Source organism: Mus pahari, chromosome 12, assembly GCF_900095145.1.
Source record: "Mus pahari chromosome 12, PAHARI_EIJ_v1.1, whole genome shotgun sequence".
Classification (NCBI taxonomy): domain Eukaryota; kingdom Metazoa; phylum Chordata; class Mammalia; order Rodentia; family Muridae; genus Mus; species Mus pahari.
Window position 1 is genome coordinate 73,143,266 of NC_034601.1, and position 23,504 is coordinate 73,166,769.

The 23,504-nt window shown below is 35.2% G+C and overlaps 1 protein-coding gene across 2 annotated transcripts in view; it reads left to right on the forward strand.

The window, feature by feature from the left end:
• Window positions 1–23,504, forward strand: part of Ncam2 (neural cell adhesion molecule 2) — a 419,526-nt gene that overhangs the window by 272,092 nt on the left and 123,930 nt on the right. For both annotated transcript variants that reach the window (XM_021209390.2, XM_021209391.2), the window contains exon 9: window positions 19,020–19,170. In XM_021209390.2, coding sequence (XP_021065049.1) covers window positions 19,020–19,170 — 151 coding nt within the window. The remainder of the gene's footprint in view (window positions 1–19,019; window positions 19,171–23,504) is intronic.

Sequence of the window (23,504 nt, forward strand, 5' to 3'; positions counted from 1 at the left end):
GAACTCAGAAATCCGCCTGCCTCTGCCTCCTGAGTGCTGGGATTAAAGGTGTGTGTCACCACACCTGGCTGCATCTGTTCCTATTAGTTGCTGCAGGAAGTCTCTCTGGTCGCTTTGATGACAATTATGCTTCTTAAAGGAGTCTCTAACCAGATTTGGACACAGAGCTATGGACATATAGACTTTCATGAATCTCACTTGTTGGGACCCGACTAAACTTTGCTCTCTTAAATCTGCTAAATATAGACCAGCTTTAGGAACTGTAGGGGAAACTACAGTGAAAAATAACCAGATATATATTTTTATTATCGGAAAGAGGTAAAACCAAAGGCTCCAAACATAAAATAATGACATGTACTATGCAGTTTTGGTTGGATACTGCACATTGTGTCCATGTAGAGAATCTCACACCAGATCATGTTAAGTATAATTACTACATGTAAGAAAGAATATTTGTAAAACTGACGAAGGGAATGAACTCCACTTCACGTTAAAATGTTAATAGATGCTTCTTGTGTTTATATGACATAAATGTCCCCTATAGTTTAAGACCACTGTACTTCTTCCATCACACACACACACACACACACACACACACACACACACACACACACTTTAACAAAATTGTTTAGCTTTTGATGTAAAATACAGTTTAAAACAGAATGACGCGTGAAGGTTATTAAGTTATCTAAATCATCACTTCCTATTCTTGTTATTGCTACAGTGTGACTTGACACACTAGAGCATGCTGACCTTGTTCCGCGGAAGTTACTGTGCTGACTTACTACTGTATGATATTAGCTAAACTTTACTCTCAGCCTCACTGTTTATACCTTCTCTCGATTCTGTTGCATTACCTTAATCTAATAAGTCTGCAGGTTACTTTCAAAAGAATATTAAGATAAACTGTGATTCTTTTGATCCAACCTTATTAAGGCTAGATGAATACTAGTATTTATATTAGTGATTTTTTTTAATGGCCCTTCACAGTGTGAGACTGTGTTTTTCCAAATCCCTTTTCCCTTTTAGCATTTCAGTGTAGTTCGACAGTAACATCACTTTTAAAGTCATTCTATTAGGAAGAAAAAAAAGAGTCCAATTCTGATTGTCGAGAAGTGTACTAAAGAGGACACTAGCTACTCCTGGCACCTGTGGTTTTTACACCTGTAGTTTTTCTTTGCAGAGGTAATGTGCTTCTCTGAAGAAATTTTTTTTACAGTGACATTTTTAGGATACACCTAATGCATTTTTTCATGCTAGTGCTCTGAGAGCAATAATATAGGTCCCTGCTGGGCAATAGGCAGAACTGATACTTCTATTCCCCATCTGATGTAGGTGGTAGAATATAATTAGCTGTGCTGGAAATCTTCCTTGATGCCCCTGAGCTGGCTGAGAGGTGAGTTTTCAATCATTTACAACTCTCTGAACTCTTCCAGCCTGTAGCTTGAATAAAGATTATAAGAAGTTCTTGTCATATGTAAAAGGAGACCTCTTCAAAGCTGTTTTGGAAAGGATTCTAGGGCATGGTTTTAAAAATGCAAATGAATTGTACATTTCTAATTTACAGGAATTTTGTTTTTGAATAAACGTCATTTTTTGTAAGACAACAGACTAGTAATTTCCACTTTTGCAAGGATTATTTTGAGTTCAGTATTACATATGGGAAGCAATTCCATTATGTTTTTTTTTTTTCAACAAAAGGGTATTATATTTTTTATAAGTGGTATAATTGACTCATAGATAACTTAGATGACACTTTCTTGTCCTTAGGAAGTAGTATGCTCTATTCCTAAAATATTTTTTGAAATAGATTTAGCTGTAATTGTTGAGCACTGGGAATATTAATAAATTAACAAAAGTAAATATAAAATGTAATTTAGAAATGTGCATGTGCTCATTTAGCAAATATTTTTAAATAAATTCCACCCAAAGTGTTTCACTTTTAATGTGTATAAGCAAGATGTACATTTGCTTCTAATTCATCAAATGTAGAAGAAAAAATAAATTATTTGATATATAGACACAGTGTATGGTGATGATTGTGAGAAAATATGTTAATAAATTCTTCATGTAAATTTTGTGTCAAAAATAAATTGACCACTCTCATTTTTCATAACCCTTATCTCCTGGTTTAATCTATAGATTGTTTGGGCTTATAGAGTATCATAAAATAGCTTCAGTATTTAAAAATCAAGATTTTCAGTTGTAACTTACTATCCTTGTATTATATAACTTGTGTTTATTTAGGAAAATAAGTAATTTTCACATCATACTTTTTCTTGAGTTTAATAATATGACTTTAGGATCCATGTCTTCAGGAGATATCATTGCTTTTATTTTTCTATCTGTAATATTACATGTTTTATTTTGAAGTATTTCTTTCTTGGATTGTAAAAGGGTTTATAGACATGTTTAATAGTTCATTTATTTATACAAAAATACATTAAATATTTTACTATTTATGAAGGGAAATTCCAGGTCTAAAGTTTTTTTTTATTATTTATTTTAACTACCTTGTTTACTTTTTGTAATCTATACTATACAATCCACTGCCTATGAGATATCATTATTTGATATATACTACAACATCCTGTATTATTTATGAAACACAATTTTATCCTGGCTAAATTTGCCACTATCTCTTTTCGCAGTGGATAATGGTACAATTAACTTAGCCAGAGGAAAGCTCACAATTGTTTGGAATGGTGTGTTTAAAATTGTGGCTCATCACATGAAGTGAGTTGTTTGCGTAATCAATATTCATCTCACATCTTCTGACTTGAATTCATTTCCTTCTTTTTAAAGTCTAATTAATGCATAGCATGTGTGTGCCTATTGGTAGTGTTTATCATATTTCAACACATCCGTAAAGCACACACTGATAAATTGGGATTAACAAGCATATCTATTGTCTATTTTTTTTTTTCATTTATATTTGGAGCCTCCAAAGACCTTAGCATATAATTTGGTAAATACCTCACAGTGGTTCTCATTCTTCCTAATGCTGAGACCCCTTAATACAGTTTCTCATGTTGTGGTGACGCCCAAGCAAAATTAATTTCATCACTACTTCAGAACTAATATTTTGCTAGGATTATGGATTCTATTGAAAGTATTTTGGGGCTATGAGGTTTGATGGTTTTAGGCAGTGCCTGTAAAAGTGCCATTCAACCCTCAAAGCTGTCATGACCCACGTTTGAGAACCACTTCAACTGTGCAGATCTCATTCTGGTACAAGCACAAGAAATTATTCACTCCCATGTCACTAATATTTACTACCTCTTTTCCAAACTACCTTTATACCCGGGCCCTTCTCCTTCCCCAAAGAATTAGTATTCAAAACTAATCCCAACTTTTACTGCTTCCTTTAGGACAGAAGACAGGAGGCATTCGCTGTTAGCTGCAAGGCGTATTCCACTTTGCATAATGTCTGGCAGTTCTATTCATTTTGCTGCAGATGACAGGATTTGAATTTTTCTTTATGTCCAAATATTTCACTCTGCATGTAAAGTACATTCTCTTACTCTTCCATCTATCAGACCACACTTGAGTAGGTTCTACATATTTGCTATGGTAAATACCACCAGAATAAACATTAAAGTGAAATGTTACCTTGGTTTGACTATTTCATTTCCTTTAGCCACCCACCTTGATAGGATGGTCGATCTCTTTGAAGTTACTACAGAAATGTCTCCATTCTTCTCCATAATGGCTGCCCTCATTTTCATTCCTGTGAACATTGTACTTTTCTCCTATACCATCATCAGCACTTGTCACTTTTGTATGACAGTCTTTCTATATGGTATAGAATATATGTATAAATATACAGGAAACAAAAGTAAAGATAGAAAAGCAGGATTGCATTAATATAAGATGCCGTTAGCGGTGAAAGGCATCTTCAGCAGACCATGAACATCAGTATTTCATTTCTCACTATCACCTTTTTCATTTATTCATTAAATATTTTACATATATTTTTGAGATGGAAGCCAGCCACCTAGAAATGGACTATGAGAGGTGTCTGCATTAAGAAAGGATATTAACTAATTTCAGATAAGATGAAAGTTAGACAGGGAATATGGGAAATAGAAATGAACAATGATGATCAGGTAGAAGAGAGAGAAATGAGAGGATGGATGGAGATGGGTGGAGACATAACAAAAATGAAGGGTAACATAAAAACCAATTTGTGAACAGCTTGTAGAGAAACCAACAGTCAGTAAAATCAAAAGTAGTTAATTTGAGAAAGTATTAGGACATGAAAGGAAAGGGAAGAAATTCTTACCAATACTTTCAGATTAACTGTCTTCTTGATGATCGTAATTGTATTAAAAATATTTATTTCTATCAATCTACAAATCTGTATTCTGTATGTCTCTTGAATCTTGTGTGTACAAATGGATAGAAGAGTAGATTAATGAGAGATAGAAAAAATATATTTATTTGTAGATAAAAAGATTCAAATTACGGATGATACCACACTCTCTGCTCTATGAAACACATTTTGAAGTCATTCTCTTGATATTCTTTTCCTCCAGAAAATTCTTTTCCTCATCTTTTTCTTTTAAATATACTCCAGTCAGACTTTGATCATGCTATTTCTAGTCAAACTCTGACATGTTTACCAATTTACTCTTTAAACCTAATGGTAAACTATAAGTTCTTATCTTTCATTCTTTTGTAATGTAGTCATGATCCAGTTAAATCTCTTTTGATTGAAGTCTCTTATTTGTTTTCTTTAGTTCTCTTGTGTTTGTTTTCTTTCATAATACTTCCTCAAATCCTTTACAGTCACATTTGAGCTCAGTTTAACCAGACACTCGGTTAGGGTCCAGATCTGGGCATCTCTAGGTATAACCACTCACTTAGTCTTATGTCTTTTAACTAACAGCAGGATCCTAAAAGCTGTCAATTTTCTCCTAAGACCTCACCACTAAACAATTCCATTTCTATATACAAAGCAAACTAACAAACCAAAAACCAACAAATAAGAAACAAAACCATTATGAACTACTTATGCCAATGCTGATTTTTTTTTTCTATTCACATTCCTTAGTTGTCTTAGCCTCATTAAATTACAATATTTTTCCTCTATCTTAAGTGGTCTTAAATCCTTGCATAAATTCAACCCTGTCTATTATTTTAGCCACACTCATTATTGCAGCAAATTCCTAATGTAATCCCTACTCAAAATCACTTTATTATTTTCTTGATCTAAAATATCATCATGAATTGAAAGGTTTATGGTAATAAATTTTAAGAGGTTACAATATATCAAGACTTTTTATGTTTTATCATTAAAATAGCTATCTTGATGCGTTTCAGAAAAGCTAGGACATTTAACTCTTCTTCTAGAAACTGTCCACATTCTCAAAGAATTTAAAACCTTCTGCTACTTTCCTAGATTGTCTACAGATAAGCCACTCTTCTAATCACCTTAATCTTTTCCTATAATTAAAACAAATTAATTTAGCTAAATGAAACTTAGCAATCCTCATTTAATGGATTACTGTACATTTTACTATCAGTTCAAATATATACAGCTTGAAAAATTATCCCACATTTTGATGATAGAAATATGGTGATAACATTAAAGTTTCATATCATTTTTATATTTCTTGAGAGTCTTCTAAATGTCAAACAAAGTCTGTTTTATGGCTACTAAGTTTTATAAATGTATTAATGATGGGGGTTTTCAGATTGAATGTTAGATTCTTTAGATTAATTATGCATAAAGTCCAGGCCAGTATAAGTTAACAACTAAAATAAGAAGTCAATTTAAAAATTGAAGTCTGGATAAAATAATATACTATATTGGCTTTTTGGAGCTTTGCAATTAAGTTTTAAGCATACTATACCTAGAAAATCGATATGGGATTTGATAATTTAGTTTAAAATAAACTTTTTTCTACATGTTCAATTCCTGTTAATCCATTTCTTAAAATGGGTCAACTGTGAGAGAAATTTAAATATTTTTCCTTTGATTACTTCTTTTTTTTTTTTTTTTTTCATATATATAAAGCCATGGAAGAAATAAGCCGTTTTCCTTTGGCTGAGATGCCACATTTTCTTAGCAGTGTCTGATCTGGTAACCCACTTCACCAGACTGGAGTGGAGCACATTGGTGTCACCTGAAGAAAGGTCTCCATCCATGGCCTTAGAAGAGTGCTTTATGATTCACCACACCACTTTTATAAATGGTATTACTGTACTTGCTAAGGAAATGGAGGATGTCTGATTGTGTGTGTGCATGTTCGCCATATCTCCAGTACCTAGTGTCTTGTACAAACTTACCCCTGATTGTGTGTTCAGTTGAACTAAAGCTTCACTAGTAGTGTTAGTGTGCTTATGCCTCAATAGTACAAGCTAATTGTGTGCTGATATTTGTAATTCTCACCCACATGTGCTCCACTGGTTTTTTATTGTAAAGTTTTGCCTTTTCTCTAGATTCTACCCCATGGTCACTTAAGTAACTGCTCCTGCTCTTAACTGTTAAAAATGTGATGGCTTTTAATGAAATAATTACCCCAAACCTTGCCTCTGACTATACTTTTACAAGTGAAATTTGAATTTGTCAAATATATCAGTCATGTCGGAAAAAAAGTTAGTTACTGCAGAATGTCTGTGTGTACACTTAATAGCTATAGTAATGTATATAAATGATATATACATTATTAATTAATAAGAATTAATTTATTTAAATACTACTAAGAATTGATAATTATTTTATGTATAATTTAAAGTCTCATTTTCTTACACAATTTATCTTATGTAAAATTTTCAGACATAGTTGATTGCCAAATGGTACATCTGCACCCTATTTTTAGGAGCTAAAGATGAAAAGGTAATAAAGATTATCTGTTATGACTTTGTCCACCCCTTACTAAATTCTAGGAAATAACTGCTCCTGCTGTTTTGATCACCACCACAAGATAGTACACTGCATCATTTTTATCACTAAGTAATGTAATTTTTAATATATTTTCATAAAATTGACAGCATTCTTCCTTTTACTAAGTGAATACTTGTCGAATCTTTTTCCCAACAGGATCTTTCTTACATGTCCCATTTTCTCATACCAAAGTATCTGGAATACCTCATGCAATTTATGTTTCATACTCTTTAGGCATCTTTTATCAAATTTTCTCCTGATAGTAAAATTTGTTAAATCAATTTCATCTTTTACTAATTGATATTCATCAGTGGAAAACTTTATGCCACACCTCTTTGACATGTAATTTTAAACAAGTGTACAGGAAAGAATATAATAGTACAGTGGTATGAATCCATTTACCTTATGCAAGAGAATTCTTACAATAAAACTTCCAGATGCCATCCATGTATAATATATATATATATATATATATATATATATATATATATATATTTTTTTACACATAAAACAAAACAACCAAATAAACCAAATATGCAGCATTTTCTCCAGTTCATGGCTTTATAATAGTTTTCATTATACAGTATCTTTAAAGTCCCTTTATTTGTCAATTAAAAAATTTCTGACAAGGTTCAGGTTTTTTTAAGTCTTCCTTTTGACTATTGTTTTTCAAATTATTTTATTTGAAATTGAATTTACTGATATATGAAACAGCTCTAACATATGGTGCTATATTGTGAAATGCAATGTTTCCAATACATTCTGCAGTATGTAAGTCATATTACATGCATTACTGAGCTCAAATATTAATCATCAACTTGTAATAACAAAACACCCTTAAAATAAAGTTCCAATTTTCTTTTCTTCTAAAATTTTAAACAACTGGGTCCTCTTGATCCAAGAAACTTCTTTTTAAACCTTGAAGAAGAATCTTTACACTTCTTTGTAACATATGATTACAAAGAATGTTTAGTACACACACACTTACCAATACACTGTGAAATATATTCTCTGATATTGGCCACATGTGGAGAGATTATAATTGTAGCTTTAATTTTCAGGTGTATGATGATTGACAATATTCAGTTTTAGTATAATTATTTTCTAATCTTGTATTATTCATATATTTAATGAATAACATTTATTTAGATTGATTTCTAGTTTTATTTTTAATTGCATATACATTTTTATATGTGTGTATATGTGTGCACGTGTATGTGCATTAATGTGTATATGTGTGCATGCGTGTGTGTGACATGTGCATCTGTGTTTTTTTTCCGTATGTGTGTGTGTGTGTGTGTACAAGTAACCTCTTTCTTGTGCTTATCATAAGAGTGGAGCATATCTTACCTCTGACTCATTCTATCAAATCTTTCTCTGCTTCATCTCCTTATCTGTGTCTCAATTAGATATCACTTTCAAACACAGCTGCATTCTTCTACAAACTACCTTTGCCTTCATTATTTGGGATTAAGGGCTTGTCTATATTCCAACCAGATTGATTAAAGTCCTGTAATGTCTATATTCCAGCTGGATTGCACAGATCTAGGAGGTATTTATATGTGATTCCTTGACAGAAAAGCTATGTTGTTGGATAAAAATTCTTCTTCAGAGGATTGCTATGAATTCAAGTCCAGACTAAATTATAGAGAGCGCAAGATCAGGCATGGGTAATAGTCAAAATTCTATCTCAACAATAAGAAAAAATTAATATAGAGAAATGTTAAATTTCTAAATTATATATGTATGTGTTAATTCTTTTATAAAATAATAGAATAATATATGGATTATTAATAAAATATTCACTTTGGTTTAGTAACACCCATGTCCTTACCTCACCCACCTTCTCATTCCTCCTTTAATGTTTGATTTCCCTTGTGCCTTCCTGTATGTTCTCCATATGACCTGGGCTGTAAATCTCTCTCTTATTTTGTTGGTAGTCCTTGTGATGTGTCTCCTTTCTGTCTTTTTATTCTCAACAAGTTCTCTTGTTAAACATACAAAATTTAATACTCAAATGCCAGGTACCAGTTTGAAGAGTGGTTCCAGGGGTTGGGGGGGGGGGGGAAGCCAGAAGACTTGAAGTCAAATAGTAGGTTACAAGCTCAAGACATTTTTTGCAGAATGGTCTCTCCCAAGACAGTTCTTTCTTGGAATTCTAAAAACCCTGGATAGCTCATCTCTTGTAGACCAAAAGGTCAGTCTTTATTTGCATATCAATTCAGTCATTACCCCAGGTTCCCCTCTGCTCTTTAGCTGATTCCAGCTCCATCTGCATGATCCATTGAAAGAAACAGGAGCATGTTTTTACATTGCAAATGAATTTAGAGATATGCCTGCCTTTGTTATGCACAAACAGTAATCTAGCTGGGTTGAAACCCACTCTGAAATTACCATTCTTAACAAGCCAGGGTTTAAACACCCTCTGTCCCAGGCTGATGTTCAACTCAAAAACCATCTTTCTTCTCCTCTCTTTAGAAAATAGCTACCTAAAATAAAATAAAAACTAAAACAACAACAACAACAACAACAAAAAAAAAAAAACAGGAAAAACATTTTTAAAAAACCAGAGAGAAAGCACATAATAACTTAGAGACACACACTTTTTCATACACATAAATTGCACAAAACACAAAACAAGAAACTGTACTATAAAAGCAAAAGATTTGTAAAGTTCGAAATAAAATAATAAAAACATAAAAAAAAATCCATACAAAGAATTATGAGACACAAAAGTTAAAAAAAAAAATACCACTGAGTAGGTTTTGTGTTCGTCAGCTACTTTAGAAATAAAGGACTGCCCTTCATTGAGGAGTTCATATCCATGCTGCCAGTCTCTACTGAAAGACCCCTGTTCCCGGGGAGATCCTCATTCAGGTCCCAGGGTGAGATGACACTCCAATAACTTGAGAAACCATTCTTGATGCAATATGCATGAGGTTTAATCGGGAAAAATCAACATGTTGAGGACGAGCTCATAGGAGATCTACCCTGAGCCATTTCAAGGAATGGGGTAGGGATGAGTTACAGCTTTTCTCCAGCGGAGCTGTCCTTGGTAAACATTCCACAGGGGATGGGAAAGTAACATATGGCTCATTTATGATGGAGGGGTCATAAGCCATCTTTTGGTAAACATTCCTGGTGGGGATACTAAGTGGGGATATTGCTTTACAGCCCATCTTTTATGGAAGAGTTACAAACTTAGGCAAACATTTTTAGTTCCTTTCACAAAGAGGTGCCAGGGTGAGTTTAAGATGAGCCAGTTCCAGAGGTCATCAGTAATTCAGGCTGAAAGCTAAGGAACAAAGAACTCTTCGCTGGGCTTTTTTGTTTCTAGGGGTCTAAGAAACAAATTGAGTTGGGGTCTTACACTATGAGTACCTATGTGTGTCAGTCCTATTAAGTATAGAAGCTCTTTTTTTTTCCCTTGCTGTTTTCCATTCCCACTGATATTAAAATCTTTCCACCTCCTGTAATGCAGTGTTTCCTGTGCTCTGAGACCCTAATCATAGTCAAGAATCCTTTCCCTAATAAACGTACCACCAACAAAAGAAACTAATCTTAACATCACCAGCTTTGTATATTGAATTTTTGCACGTTGAACTTGGAGAAATTCAAAAATTACAATCCTTAGATATTTGCTTCTTTTTCCTTCACTAAACATCATAAATGATCTTTGCAAATTACAAGTGAATCTAGCTTACTTTTTTTGTAAAAAATATTCCTGATGTGTTTTTAAAAAGACAAAGAGAAAGGGAATATGTTCTATGGAAGGGTGGTAATGTATGGGGAAGGGGATGTCTCAGAGGGCATGTCAAGGCTTCCCTTCTCACTGAGGGACTAGGCCACATGATGATATAGTATAGAATAGAGTTTATTCAGGGCATGGGAAGGGCAGTTAAGAGGGTAGTAGAGGCAGAGAGAGAGAGAGAGAGAGAGAGAGAGAGAGAGAGAGAGAGAGAGATTGGCCATGAACATGTGACAGGGGAAAGAGAATGGGAAGGGAAGAGCGAGCAAGAGCAAGAGCAAGAGAGAAGTAAGCAAGTGATAGAGGGAGGAGGGGGCAAGCAGCCTCTTTTCTAGTGACTCAGGCACACCTGCTGTTGCCAGAAAACTGTACGGTGAGTTTAGACAGAATGCTAACAATTTTCATGTATTGTTCCATCTTTATAATACTTAAACTCTTTCCTCTGAACTGTCCTTTATAAAGCTTTCATTTATACATAGCTAGTTTAGCACACATTGTAATCATTAATTTGATCTAATGTTTTTTATGATTTCCTGATAAGCAGGTAATTATCAATGTAATCAATGGTGTGCTTCTCCTCTCTCTCATTCCTATCAGAATCCCCTAAACCATTATATATATCTATCTGTTTTGTCAGATCACTTATAAGTGATATTTCAAATTTAAAAAGTCCTTCAATATATGACATTTAAACTGCTTTTTCCCTCTTGGGCTAATAGTTTTGCAGTTTCCTATCTAGAGGTAGGTATAAACAGTTCTTTTCATTGATAAACATTTTATTAGATGGATTGTTATCCGGGATATTAAAAACCTTTTTTATTTTATTTTTTATTTTGCTTTTGTAATCATGCTGTTATAAACAAAGAATTTATCACCAGTGTTTGCTTACATGTTTGAGACACTGTCCTTATCTAACATGCCTGCACCATTTTATATTCTCAGGGGCAATGTATGCTAGGTCCAATTTCCCCATGTCCTTACCAGCATTTGGAAATGTGTACCTTTATTACAGTCTTATTAATGGATGAAATATGTAGAGTGATTGACCTTTTCATGAAGGTTAATGACTTTGTCATCCTTCATGTTGTTATTTCAGTTCCTTAAACAATATATAGTTCTTTATCATAGTTTTGTGTTTTCAGCTATTTCTTTCACAAGGTGTACACAGTTTTCACGGAGGTTACACTAGCTCAATAATCATTTTGTCATCTTTCAAGTATAGGCTTGTACCTTTCACTGCTTTCCTGTTTTTCCAACTCTTCTTAGTCCAGACTATCTTTGTGGATATATACCTCTAAAGTGATCCAGGAGTAGTAAATGTATATTTGTACATCACCCTGATATTTGGTGCAATTTTTAACATGAAACATCAATTTCTCTTTATGTGTTTTCTTGCAAATGGCTGATGTATTATAGTATGTTTTCTTCCAGTATAGACAAACAATACCTACATGATGCACTCCTTCCATTTGCAAATCAACTTAGTTGATATACTGAATATCAGCTCTACTAGTATAGACTGCAATTTGATATCATTTTCTCTAAGCCTGGGAGTCTAACGCCTTTGCTCTTCTTGGTAATTTTATATCTCCAGAACCTCGAATAGTGTCTACAATATGTCTTTAGTAATATATAGATTAACATCAAGGAAAAGGTGGAAATAGCGATGCATATAGAAAAAGGTTCTGAGAGCTCTGTGATCATACATTAGTGACATATAGCTGTTATCACTTTTTTTTTTTTTTTTTTTTGGAATGGTGTCAGAGAAGTACCATTTGTTATGTGTGAAATCATTTATAAATACTGTATTTGATTCTTCTGTTTTTCTGTAAACTATTGGTTATAAATATAAAGAAAATATTATATATATATATATATATATATATATATATATATATATGCCAAGAAAATGGTACTATACCCTATGAAAAATCATATCAGGCATTTTTATTGCCTGTACTATCCTTTATTACACATATTTATGATTCTAACATGAAAAGTAATTACACAAAAGGTCACTTCATAAAGGGAAAATAGAAAGTAAATTAAGAAGCACCAAGAAAGCCAAGAGGAAAGAAAATTAATGCTAATAGTATACAGAGATCTTAAACAGAACAAAGAGAAGGTTTCTGCTTAAAATTCATGGTACAACTACTAGAACTGGTTAATGAAATATTCATATAATTTTTAAAAATTAGGCAACTCATTGGTAATAAGCTTTGGAGTGTGTTCCTACTGATGTATTTAGCAGTTACACTTTGCTTTATGTCTAAATATTTGAAACCAAGTTTAATTGACATCAATATAATTGCAATGCTATTGGAAAATGAGGCAAGCTGCAGGGATGTATAACTGGGTCCAGTCTTCTACATTTTTGTTGGGTTCTCTGGGCAGACAGTGTCTGTATGTCTCCGAATCAGAAGAATAGGACTCATGACCTTGTTCTCTAATATACACCAGCAATGTTCTTTAGGTTCTGCTACATGTCCTGGATGTATTTTCTTTGAATTCTTTTCTCCACACCACCCAGTTATCAGCATTTGTAGATCTTAGCCCACATTTTAGGTGTTTAGAGAGCACTAGTCTGATTCTACCACATTTATCTCTGTGGTAAAATTAATTTTTATTACACTTGGAAACTAATACACTTATTCTCGCATAAGCTGGAATGTCACTAAGAATAAAACCTATTCCATTTTTGTTCAACACTGTGTGTGGAGAGTCTGATTTTCATAGAATAAGTGAATAAAAGCCTCAGTGGAGTTGAATGGGTGAAATGATTCATAGAGCTCTCAAGTTCTAAAGGACTGCATAACTGTCATCAGAGTGTACTGGAAGCTAAAGCAGGAGAAACCGGAGTTAAAAGTCACACTGGGACTTAGAGTAAGACCTTTACAATAAATAAATAATCATAGATTCATACAAAAGGAACAGGACTAAATGCACAGAAAGTTTTCAAAGACGTGATATAAAACAAGACAAAATGGTATGTGTATCTGTCATGTCAGATACCCTCTATGAGACACAATGATTCTAAATTTACAATGTATGTCAATATCAGATAACATACATTTATGTTTGGTTTTTATTTTTTATTTTTGTAAGAGGGGGTATTTTTCATAATGTCAAAGGATCTACAGTAACAATTAGTAAAAATATTAGATTTTTAACTAAATCAGGATGATAGTTATTCGATGGTCATTCAATAATGGATAGTTGAAATAATAGTCAGCTCTACGTGTAAAAGTTTTCCATAATGATTGAACTGTTACACAATACACCTCTTTTAAACTGACCTTCAAGAAAGGCAAAGATTGAATCAAAGTGCAGGAATTTCCTTTCTGTGAAGGACAAAAATGATAACGTTCAGGCAGACACTTGGCTTTCTAATCATCTTACTTAATTCAGTGGTAGACCCTGGAAGAACTAGATAGGGAGGTAAAATACCCATTAACCTGTCACAATCAAATATCAGATGTCTTAAATGAATCTTCCGGCAGTGTTGAATCAAAGCCAAGATATAAATGAATTTTCTTTTAGGTTTGTGTAATGCCTTTTGTAATACAAAGAAGAGATGTCCTTTGGAATGTCAGATATAGGAAGTAATGACTTTGGTTTTCTAGTCAGATGCCCATAGTGAACTTTACAGAGACTGAGTTAATTCTGAAATTGACTTAATTTTCAATGAATCATATATTTTTAATGTTTTCTCTTAAAATAAAATGTGTACTTTGATTCTATAGTAATGTGGAAAATCAACATTTTTCCACTGGAATGATGTTAATATAGCATACAATAAGGATTTCTTAAGTCAAATTCTATATGATCTAATATTGGTTATAAAAAGAGAATGTGTTTAATTGTGGGGAATAATTAATCACTTTTCAATAATTTTAGTTAATAACGCAATGCAGTGATAGACTAAGGTGTTGGTTTTTGGCGTGAATTTGTCTATGTACCATGTGCATGTAGTGATTATGGATGCCAAAAAAAGATTTTTAGGTCTCCTAGGACTGCAGTTACAGACAGTTGTGAGTAGTAATGTCAGCCCTGCAACTTGAGCTTGGGTCATATTGGAGAGCACCCAGTGCTCATTCCTGTTTAATGAACTCTCTGGCTGCATTATATGCATTGTTAACAATATTACATGTTGCTACATTCAAATAAAGCCCATTGCAATTTTTTAACCAATAATAAATTACAACAGAATTATTCATCTATTTAGTCTCATAAATTTTATGATTACTTAATTTGTTTCCACACATACTAGAATATATTTTTCTATTATAGGCACTGTTCTATGGCCATAAAACAAAACTGAAATTTCTCACATTCAGTCAATAGTAGCTTTATGGAATGTTGTAGGGTCTGTAGATTGGAAAATCACTTAGTAAAAGCATTGGTCCCAATCAAAACATAGAGGTCAAAAGTGCTATAACCCCTTTTTTTTTTTTTTTTTTAAGCAAGCAAGACTGTTGAACAGTAAATAATATCTGGTCAATAAAGTTAAATGATAGGGGAATCTTGTAGTATAAATATGGATAATAGCAATAAAGGTGAAATAGTTTGAGACAAGGATGTTAGAGTCTTAGAGAAAGCACATGATATTCAGGACAGTAAAAGGAATTTGCAATAATTTGAATTGATAGTATTCAAATTGTAAAATGTACTCGAACAGAAAGGTGATAACGCATGAGGTCCTTAACTGTCAGGCTGAAGGAGCGGAGTTTACTTGGGAAGTGATGATATTTGCAGTTATACAGGCAAGGTGAGATGAAATATTCATGAAGTTATTATGAAAATAAAAAAAATGCTGAGAAAATATATTCTTAAGAACACAGAGAAATGCTTTCTGCATTTGATATGGTTTTGGTCAGAAAAACATAAAAAATATATCCGTGTGTTTTGCACAGTTTGAATGTCATTCTGAGTAACATTCAGCTAAAAAATGTGCCTGTTCCCTCTTAAATCAAGAGACACATATAAATATCCTTCAAAGAGGTAGGAGTACAGATTAAGTAGCTGTGCACTGTGTCAGATTGACTGATTGAAACAAAGTTGCTGGGAAGGAAAGGAGAAAGCTGAGGAACGTGACAGGCTTAAATAAGTCAACATTTAGAATATACATCAATAATTAAATTAACAAACCAATCTAAGACGAAGCATTGATACCATATAGGGCATGTCAAGAGTTCCTATCATGGAAAGAAATTCAGATTTCCCCAAGTTGTCTGAAGGAGATAGTTCTGGACCTGTGGAACTGCTGGGTAGGGGGAATATCATGTGATTGCTTCAGTAAGAGAGGGAGGAGCACCTGAAATATGAGTGAAGCCTGGCCTACATTGAAGACATCTCAAAACAAAGTGAAGAGTTTAAGCATACTCCTGCTGATTTGGATGCATATCAAATGCTGATGCCCTTGAAGTAAGATAGCTGCTTTTGGAGATCCACAAGTGGAGAGGCCTTGGGAAGAAAAAGAATAGAAAAAAAATCACCCAGTTACATGTCAGCAAGGTGGCTGAAACAACACAAGTAAGTGACTGTCTTAGGGTTTTACTGCTGTGATCAGACACCATGACCAAGGCAAGTCTTATAAAAAACAACATTTACTTGGGGCTGGCTTACAGGTTCAGAGGTTCAGTCCATTATCATCAAGGTGGGAGCATGGCAGTATCCAGGCAGGCATGGCACAGGCAGAGCTGAGAGTTCTATGTCTTCATCCAAAGGCTACTAGTGGAAGACTGACTTCCAGATAACTAGGGGTGAGGATCTTAAGCCCACACCCACAATGACATACCTACTCCAACCAGGTCACACCTATTCTAACAAGGCCACACCTCCAAATGGTGCCACTCCCTGGCCCAAGAATATACAAACCATCACAGTGGCATATGCTGATTGAAAGATTATAGAATGCCCAAAGCCTCCTGGGTTGCTCCAAAGCCAGGGTCTGCTTGGATAGTCTAAGGAGTAGCCAGTAACAGGCAATTGTGGGCACCGTGAAAATCAAGAGTGGTACATTTATACAATGGAGTACTACTCAGCTATTAAAAACAATAAATCGATTAAATTCTTAGGCAAATGGGTGGAACTAAAAAAAAATCTCATCCTCAGTGAGGTAACCCAGTCACAAAGGATAAGTGGATGCTAGCCCAAGAGATTGGACTACCCCAGATACAATCCACAGACCACACGAAGCTCAAGAAGAAGAAAGACTAAAATGTGGGTGCTTCAGTCCTTCTTAGGAGGAACGAAATACTCAGGGGAGGAAATATGGAGACAAAGTGTGGAGCAGAGACTGAAGGAAAGACCATCTAGAGAATGCCACAGCTGGGGATCCATCCCATATACAGACACCAAACCCAGACACTATTATGGTTGCCAAGAAGTAATTGATGACAGGAATCTGATATAGCTGTATCCTGAGAGGCTCTGACAGAACCTGACAGAGGCAAATGCTAACAGCTAACCATTGGACTGGGCACTCCTCCAATGTAGCAGTTTGAGAAAGGAGTGAAGGACTGAAGGGGTTTGAAATCGCATAGGAAGAACAACAATATCAACCAACCAGACCTCCCAGAACTCCCATAGACTAAACCACTAGCCAAAGAGTACACATGGAGGGGGGACCCATGGCTCCAGCTGCATATGTAGCAGAGGATGGCTTTACCTGGCTTTAATACAAGGAGAGGCCCTTGTTTCTGGGAAGGCTTGATGCCCAGTGCAGGGGAGTGCCAGGTCAGGGAGTGGGTGGGTGGGGGAGCACCCTCATATAAGCAGGGGGAGGCAAGATGAGATGGGGGTTTCAGGAGGGAAAACCTGGAAAAAGGATAACACTTGAAATGTAAATAAATAAAATATCCAATAAAAAATGAAGTAAATAAAAATAACAATAATAAACTGAAAAGAAAAAGAAAGAAGAAAACCAAGAGGTAATCTTTATTGGTACATCAGAGAGGAACATTTGTTTTTGACAGGTCAAGGGATCCCTGTGTAATTGTGGAGAAGGAGTTATTTACTTATATAAGAAATTTGTAATTTTACTTTTAGATTTTCTCAGTCTTCTTTTTAAATTTCATGAATTCTTGTTCGTGATGTTCTTTTCTTCCATTTAATTAGTTTGGTGAGAGATTGTCTTGTTTTCTTAAACTATAGCTTGCTATTATGTGTGAGTAAAAGATTATATTGGGGATATTTCATTATCAAAGTTGTTTAGAAAGATTACTTTTTTTTTCTGGGAGAAGGTAAATTCTAAGTAACCTCTCAGTATATGATAATATAACCATATATTGACAAAATTATAAATCTACAATGTATCTTACTTCATCTCATAATCGATGTCATGTTGCCTAAATGTCTTTTGATATGGATTGAATTTTGATGATCCTAAAATTATGATGATAGAATTTCTCAAATACACAGACATTTATTTTAAATGTTTCCATGTACTAAGTCAGCCACCATGAGAACAAAGCAGCAAGTACAAGGGCCTGCATAGTCTTGGTCTGCATCTGGTCCTCGGTAAATGTATTATAGTTTTCAGTCTAGTGTTTGTAAGGGACCCCTGATATAATATATCATATTATATTTTATCATATATGATATGATATATATTATATTTTGTTGTTATCTTTTGAAACCTATTTTTCTTTTCTTCTTTCTTGCCTTCTTCTCTCTCTCCTCTCTCTTTCTTTCTTCCTTTCTCTTTCTTTCTTTCTTTCTTTCTTTCTTTCTTTCTTTCTTTCTTTCTTTCTTTCTTTCTTTTCTTTCTTTCTTTCTTTCATTCGTTGTTGTATTTTGTTTTTCAAAGCAGGGTTTCTTTGTGCAGCTCTTGCTATTCAGGAACCCACTCTGTAGACCAGCCTGGCCTCAAAGAAACAGAGGTCCACCTGCCTCTACCTCCTGAGTCCTTGGACTAAAGGTATGGGCCACCACTCCCTAGTGCCTGTCCTGTTCTGAGAGGAGGCAGAAAGGGAGTGGATATGGAGAAGGGAGGGGAGGTAGGGAGAGACTTGGAAGGATAAAAGGAGAAGAAATTGTAATGAGTATATATTGTAATTCGAAAGTAATCTATTTCCAATAAAAGTGATAAGAGTTACAAGAAAAAGTAGCAAAAAGATAACAAAACATGGTTTATAAAATATGTGTGACAGGGCGCCTAACAGGTGACTGTGGGAAATGCGAGGCAGAATACTCACGAGGCAGCCAATACAGAAACTGTATTTCTAAATGTGTGACCGTACTCTCCAGTTTCTAAATGAGCTACCAGCGTCTTTTCAGTGATAGGCTTACATAATAAACACGATGAATTTGGGGACCGTTTTTTCATCATCACAAGAAATCGCCCCTTTGTTTTCTTTTCTGAATGATTCTGCACAGAGCCCGGACGGCCGCATCGAAGTTAAAGGGCAGCATGGACGCTCTTCACTGCACATTAGAGATGTGAAGTTGTCAGATTCGGGGAGATACGACTGTGAGGCCGCGAGTCGGATTGGCGGGCACCAGAGGAGCATGCACCTGGACATAGAATGTAAGTCATACTCAGCATGGGTTGTCATTGCGATCACTTTAGGTGGGTGGGGAAAATACACTTTTTTTAAGAAAATTAAATTTTTTTTCTTTCTTATTCAATGCGTAGCTTCAGAGAGAAGGTAACAAGTCAATTCCTAGAGTTATCTAGGAAAGTTACTGTACATGGTTATCCTTTTAATATATATAACTGAAAATTCTAGTTAAGCTGAGCCATGCTTATATTTGATAAACAAGTCCTTAGACCCTCTCTTTTTTCCCTCTTCTCCTCTGCCTCCCTCTCTCCCCTTCCTCCCTCTGTCCCTCTCCTCTGTCTCCCTCTCTATCTCCCTCCCCGACTCTCTCTCCCACTCCCCCCTCTCTGGGTTTAAAGGCCAAAGTCTTAAACGTATAGATGTGTTTTCTTTCTTTTTTTTCATAGATGTATTTTCAATCATTCCTAATTTTTGAATTAATTCCATCAGTATAAGAAATAGAATGCAGTCGGGCGTGGCGGCACACACCTTTAATCCCAGCACTTGCAGTGGCAGAGGCAGGAGAATTTCTAAGTTCGAGGCCAGCCTGGTCTACAGAGTGAGTTCCAGAGCTATACAGAGAAACTGTATCGAAAAACTAAAAAAAAAAAAAAAAAAAAAAAAAAAAAAAAAAAAAAAAAAAAAAAAAAAGAATGCAATGGCATATTCAGTCTTTTACATCATATTACTATTGTATTGATAAAAGAGGTTGTCAATGATATTCATGATTGGGTGCATTCTAGACTTCGAGACTATGTAGAATTCTCGAATTACTTGATTAAAGGTTATTATAAGTCAAGCATCTACCTTTATTTATAGCATAGGATTGGAAGTAATTTTCTATATGTGTATTTTTCTTTATTAATTACTTTATTTGTTTAAATTTCAAATATTATCCCCTTCCCGGTCTTCCCTCCAAGAAAACCCACCCTATGCCCGTCAACTTTGTCTCTAAAAGGGTGCTCCCCCAAATGCACACCCAAGGCCACCTCATCCCTGTAGCATCCCCCTTCTCTGGGGCATGGAGCCTCCACAGGACCAACTTCCCTCCCTCTGGTGCCAGATAAGGCATCTCTGCTGCATATGTAGCAGGAGCCATGTATACTCTTTGGTTGGTGTTTTAGTCCCTGGGAGTTCTGAGGGGTCCTGTTAGTTGATACTATTCTTTGGGGTTGCAGTCCCCTTTAGCTCCTTTTTCCCTTCTCCTAATTCTTCCATTAGGGTCCCTGGTCTCAGTTCAATGGTTGGCTGTGAGTATCTGCATCTGTCTTAGTCAGGATTGGTAGAGCCTCACAGAGGACAGCCATGCTAGGCTCCTGTCCACAAGCACATCTTGGCTTCAGAATAGTGTTAGGGTTTGGTGTCTTCAGATGGAATGGATCTCACAGTGGGATGGTCTCTCGATGGCCTTTCCTTCAGCCTATGCTCCATTTTGTCCCTGCATTTTGTCCTTTAGACAAGGACAGTACTAGGTTAAATTTTTTGAGATGGGTGGCTGGCCCCATCCCTCAAGTGGGGACCATGCCTTTGTACTGAAGGTGGTATCTACAGGCTGTATCTACCCTTTTGGATATTTTGACTAAAGTCATCACCAGTGGGTCCTTAGAGCTCCTTCCTCCCTGGAGTCTCAGATTTTCTAGTGGTTCTACATGTTCCCCATCCCCCACTGCTACATGTTTCTATTCAATTTCCTGACCCTCAATACATATTTCTATTTGTACTTCTGAGCCTCTGGTCTTCTCTCCTGTCTCTTCCCATATCTAGTCCTGCCTCCTCTTTATTTTTCCCCCCTCCTCTCTTATTCAGGTCCCTCCCTCCCTCTGCCTCCTATGAGTATTTTCTTCCCCCTTCTAAGTTTGTTTGAAGCATCTACACTGTGGGCTTCCTTCTTAAGCTTCATATGGTCTGTGAGTTTTATCATTGGAATTCTGAGCTTTTGGGCTAATACTCATATATCAGTGAGGACATACCAAACATGGCCTTTTGGCTCTGGGTTACCTCACTCAGGATGATAGGTTCTAGTTCCATGAATTTGCCTACAAGCTTCATGAAGTCATTACTTTTAATAGATGAGTAGAATTCTATTATGCAAACACACCACATTTTCTGTATCCAGTCTTTGGCTGAGGGACATTTGGGTTGTTTCCAATTACTGGCAATTATAAAGAAGGCTGCTATAAGCATAATGGAGTAATGTTGTATGTTGAGTATCTACATCTTGTTATGTTTTGAAGCATCTTCTGGGTCTATGCCCAGGAGTGGTAGGTATAGCTGGGTCTTTAGGTAGAGCTATTTCCAATTTTCTGAGGAACAGCCAGATTGATTTCCAAGGTGGTTGAATCAGCTTGCAATCTTACCAGCAATGGAGACGTGTTCCTCTTTTTCCATATCCTCACCAACATCTGCTGTTTCCTGAGTTTTAGGCATTCTGATTGGTGTAAGGTAGAATTTTAGGGTCATTTTGATTTGCATTTCCCTGATGATTAAGCATATTGACCATTTCTTTAGGTGCTTCTTGGCCATTCAAGATTCCTCACTTGGAATTTGTTGTTTAGCTCTGAACCCCATTTTTAACAGAATTATTTGGTTTTCTAGAGTCTAACTTTTTGAGTTCTTTGGTTATTTTAGATATTAGCCCTCTATGAGATATAAGGATGGTAAAGATCTTTTCAAAATCTCTAGGTTGCCATTTTGTCCTATTGACAGTGTCCTGGGCCTTACAGAAGCTTTTCAGTTTCCTGAGGTCCCATTTGTCAATTGTTGGTTTTAGAGCCTGAGCCATTGGTGTTCTCTTCAGGAAATGTTCCCCTGGGCCCATGTGTTCCAGCCTCTTTCCCATTTTTCTCTTCTGTTAGATTCATTGTATCTGGTTTTGTGTGGAGATCCTTGACCTACTTGGACTTGAGCTTTGTACAAGGTGATAAAAATGAGTCATTTTTCATTTTTTTACATGCAGACCTCCAGCTAGACCAGCAACATTAGTTGAAAATGCTCTTTTTTCCCTCACTGCATGATTTGTCAAAAATGAAGTAACCATAGGTATATAGAATTATTTCTGGGTCTTCAATTTTTTTTTTTAATTGATTAACCTGCCTGTGGCTGTACAATGTCCTACAGGTTTTATCACTATTGCTCTGTAGCACAGGTTGAAGTCAGAGATGGTGAAAAAAACTCAAAAAAAGTTAGATTCTAGAAAAGCAAATAATTCTATTAAAAGTGGGGTTCAGAGCTAAACAACAAATTCCAAGTGAGGAATCTGGAATGGCCAAGAAGCACCTAAAGAAATGGTCAATACACTTAATCATAGCAGAAAGCTCTAGAACAACAACAACAACAACAACAACACACCCTAGAAGAGTAGATGGCAAGAAATAAACTCATGGTTAAAATTGATCAATTAGAAACAAAGAGAATTATATAAGGAATCAATCAAACTAAGACCTGGTTCTTGGAGAAAATCAACCAGATAGGGAAACCCTTAGCCATCTAAGTAGAGGGCACACAGACAGTATCCAATTTTGGGTCATTTATATAGTTCTTTGTCCCTACCATCTGCAGCACAAGTTAAGCTTGTCTAAGATATCAGCTCGAAACAAACAGCAATGAATTAAACATCTGAGTCATTCTCAGGTTCACATCTGTTAATTTTCCTTTCTCTTTGGGATTGGCTATACTCTTCTGGTTATTTTAATGTAAAGATATGTTGAATTGTTTCATGGATACTGTAAATATTCTGCATACTCTGAGTATTTCATAAAACATATGAGTATATTTAAAGCAAATAAATACCATAAAGTTGTTCTTTTCTTGCTGTCTTTAGCATTCATTAAGGGCTTTACTGTGTTGGCCTATGTGTACCCAGTGTAAGCAAATGTTTGAGTTTGTTTGACATTTCTGTGGTATTTTACACAGAACTTTGTCATTGCCATTTCTGAAGTCTACATGGATTTCCCTCATTGCTTCCCACATGGGCTGACTCATTTCCAAGCTTCTCTGGCCTTCTGGGCTTGTTACATCTGGATAGCCTTAGAGCTGGCTTATGATGGGACCTGGGTAGTGGTCCTGGGAAAAAAGGCAAACACATGAGATAAAGACCAAAGTTTTATTCAGTTTGGTTTTGATTGTTTTTGTTTTTGTTTTTGTTTTGTTTCTTTTATGATTGCTCTGATTTTCTGTTATAGTCTTCAGATTCATCATATAGTTTTCTTTGGGTAGAGTGGGAAATAGATATTTGTCTTTGATTTTTTTTTTTATCTAAAATTTTAAATTCTTATAAACAAATGGAAATAGGTTATGATGGGATATTGTGATGTTATAATAT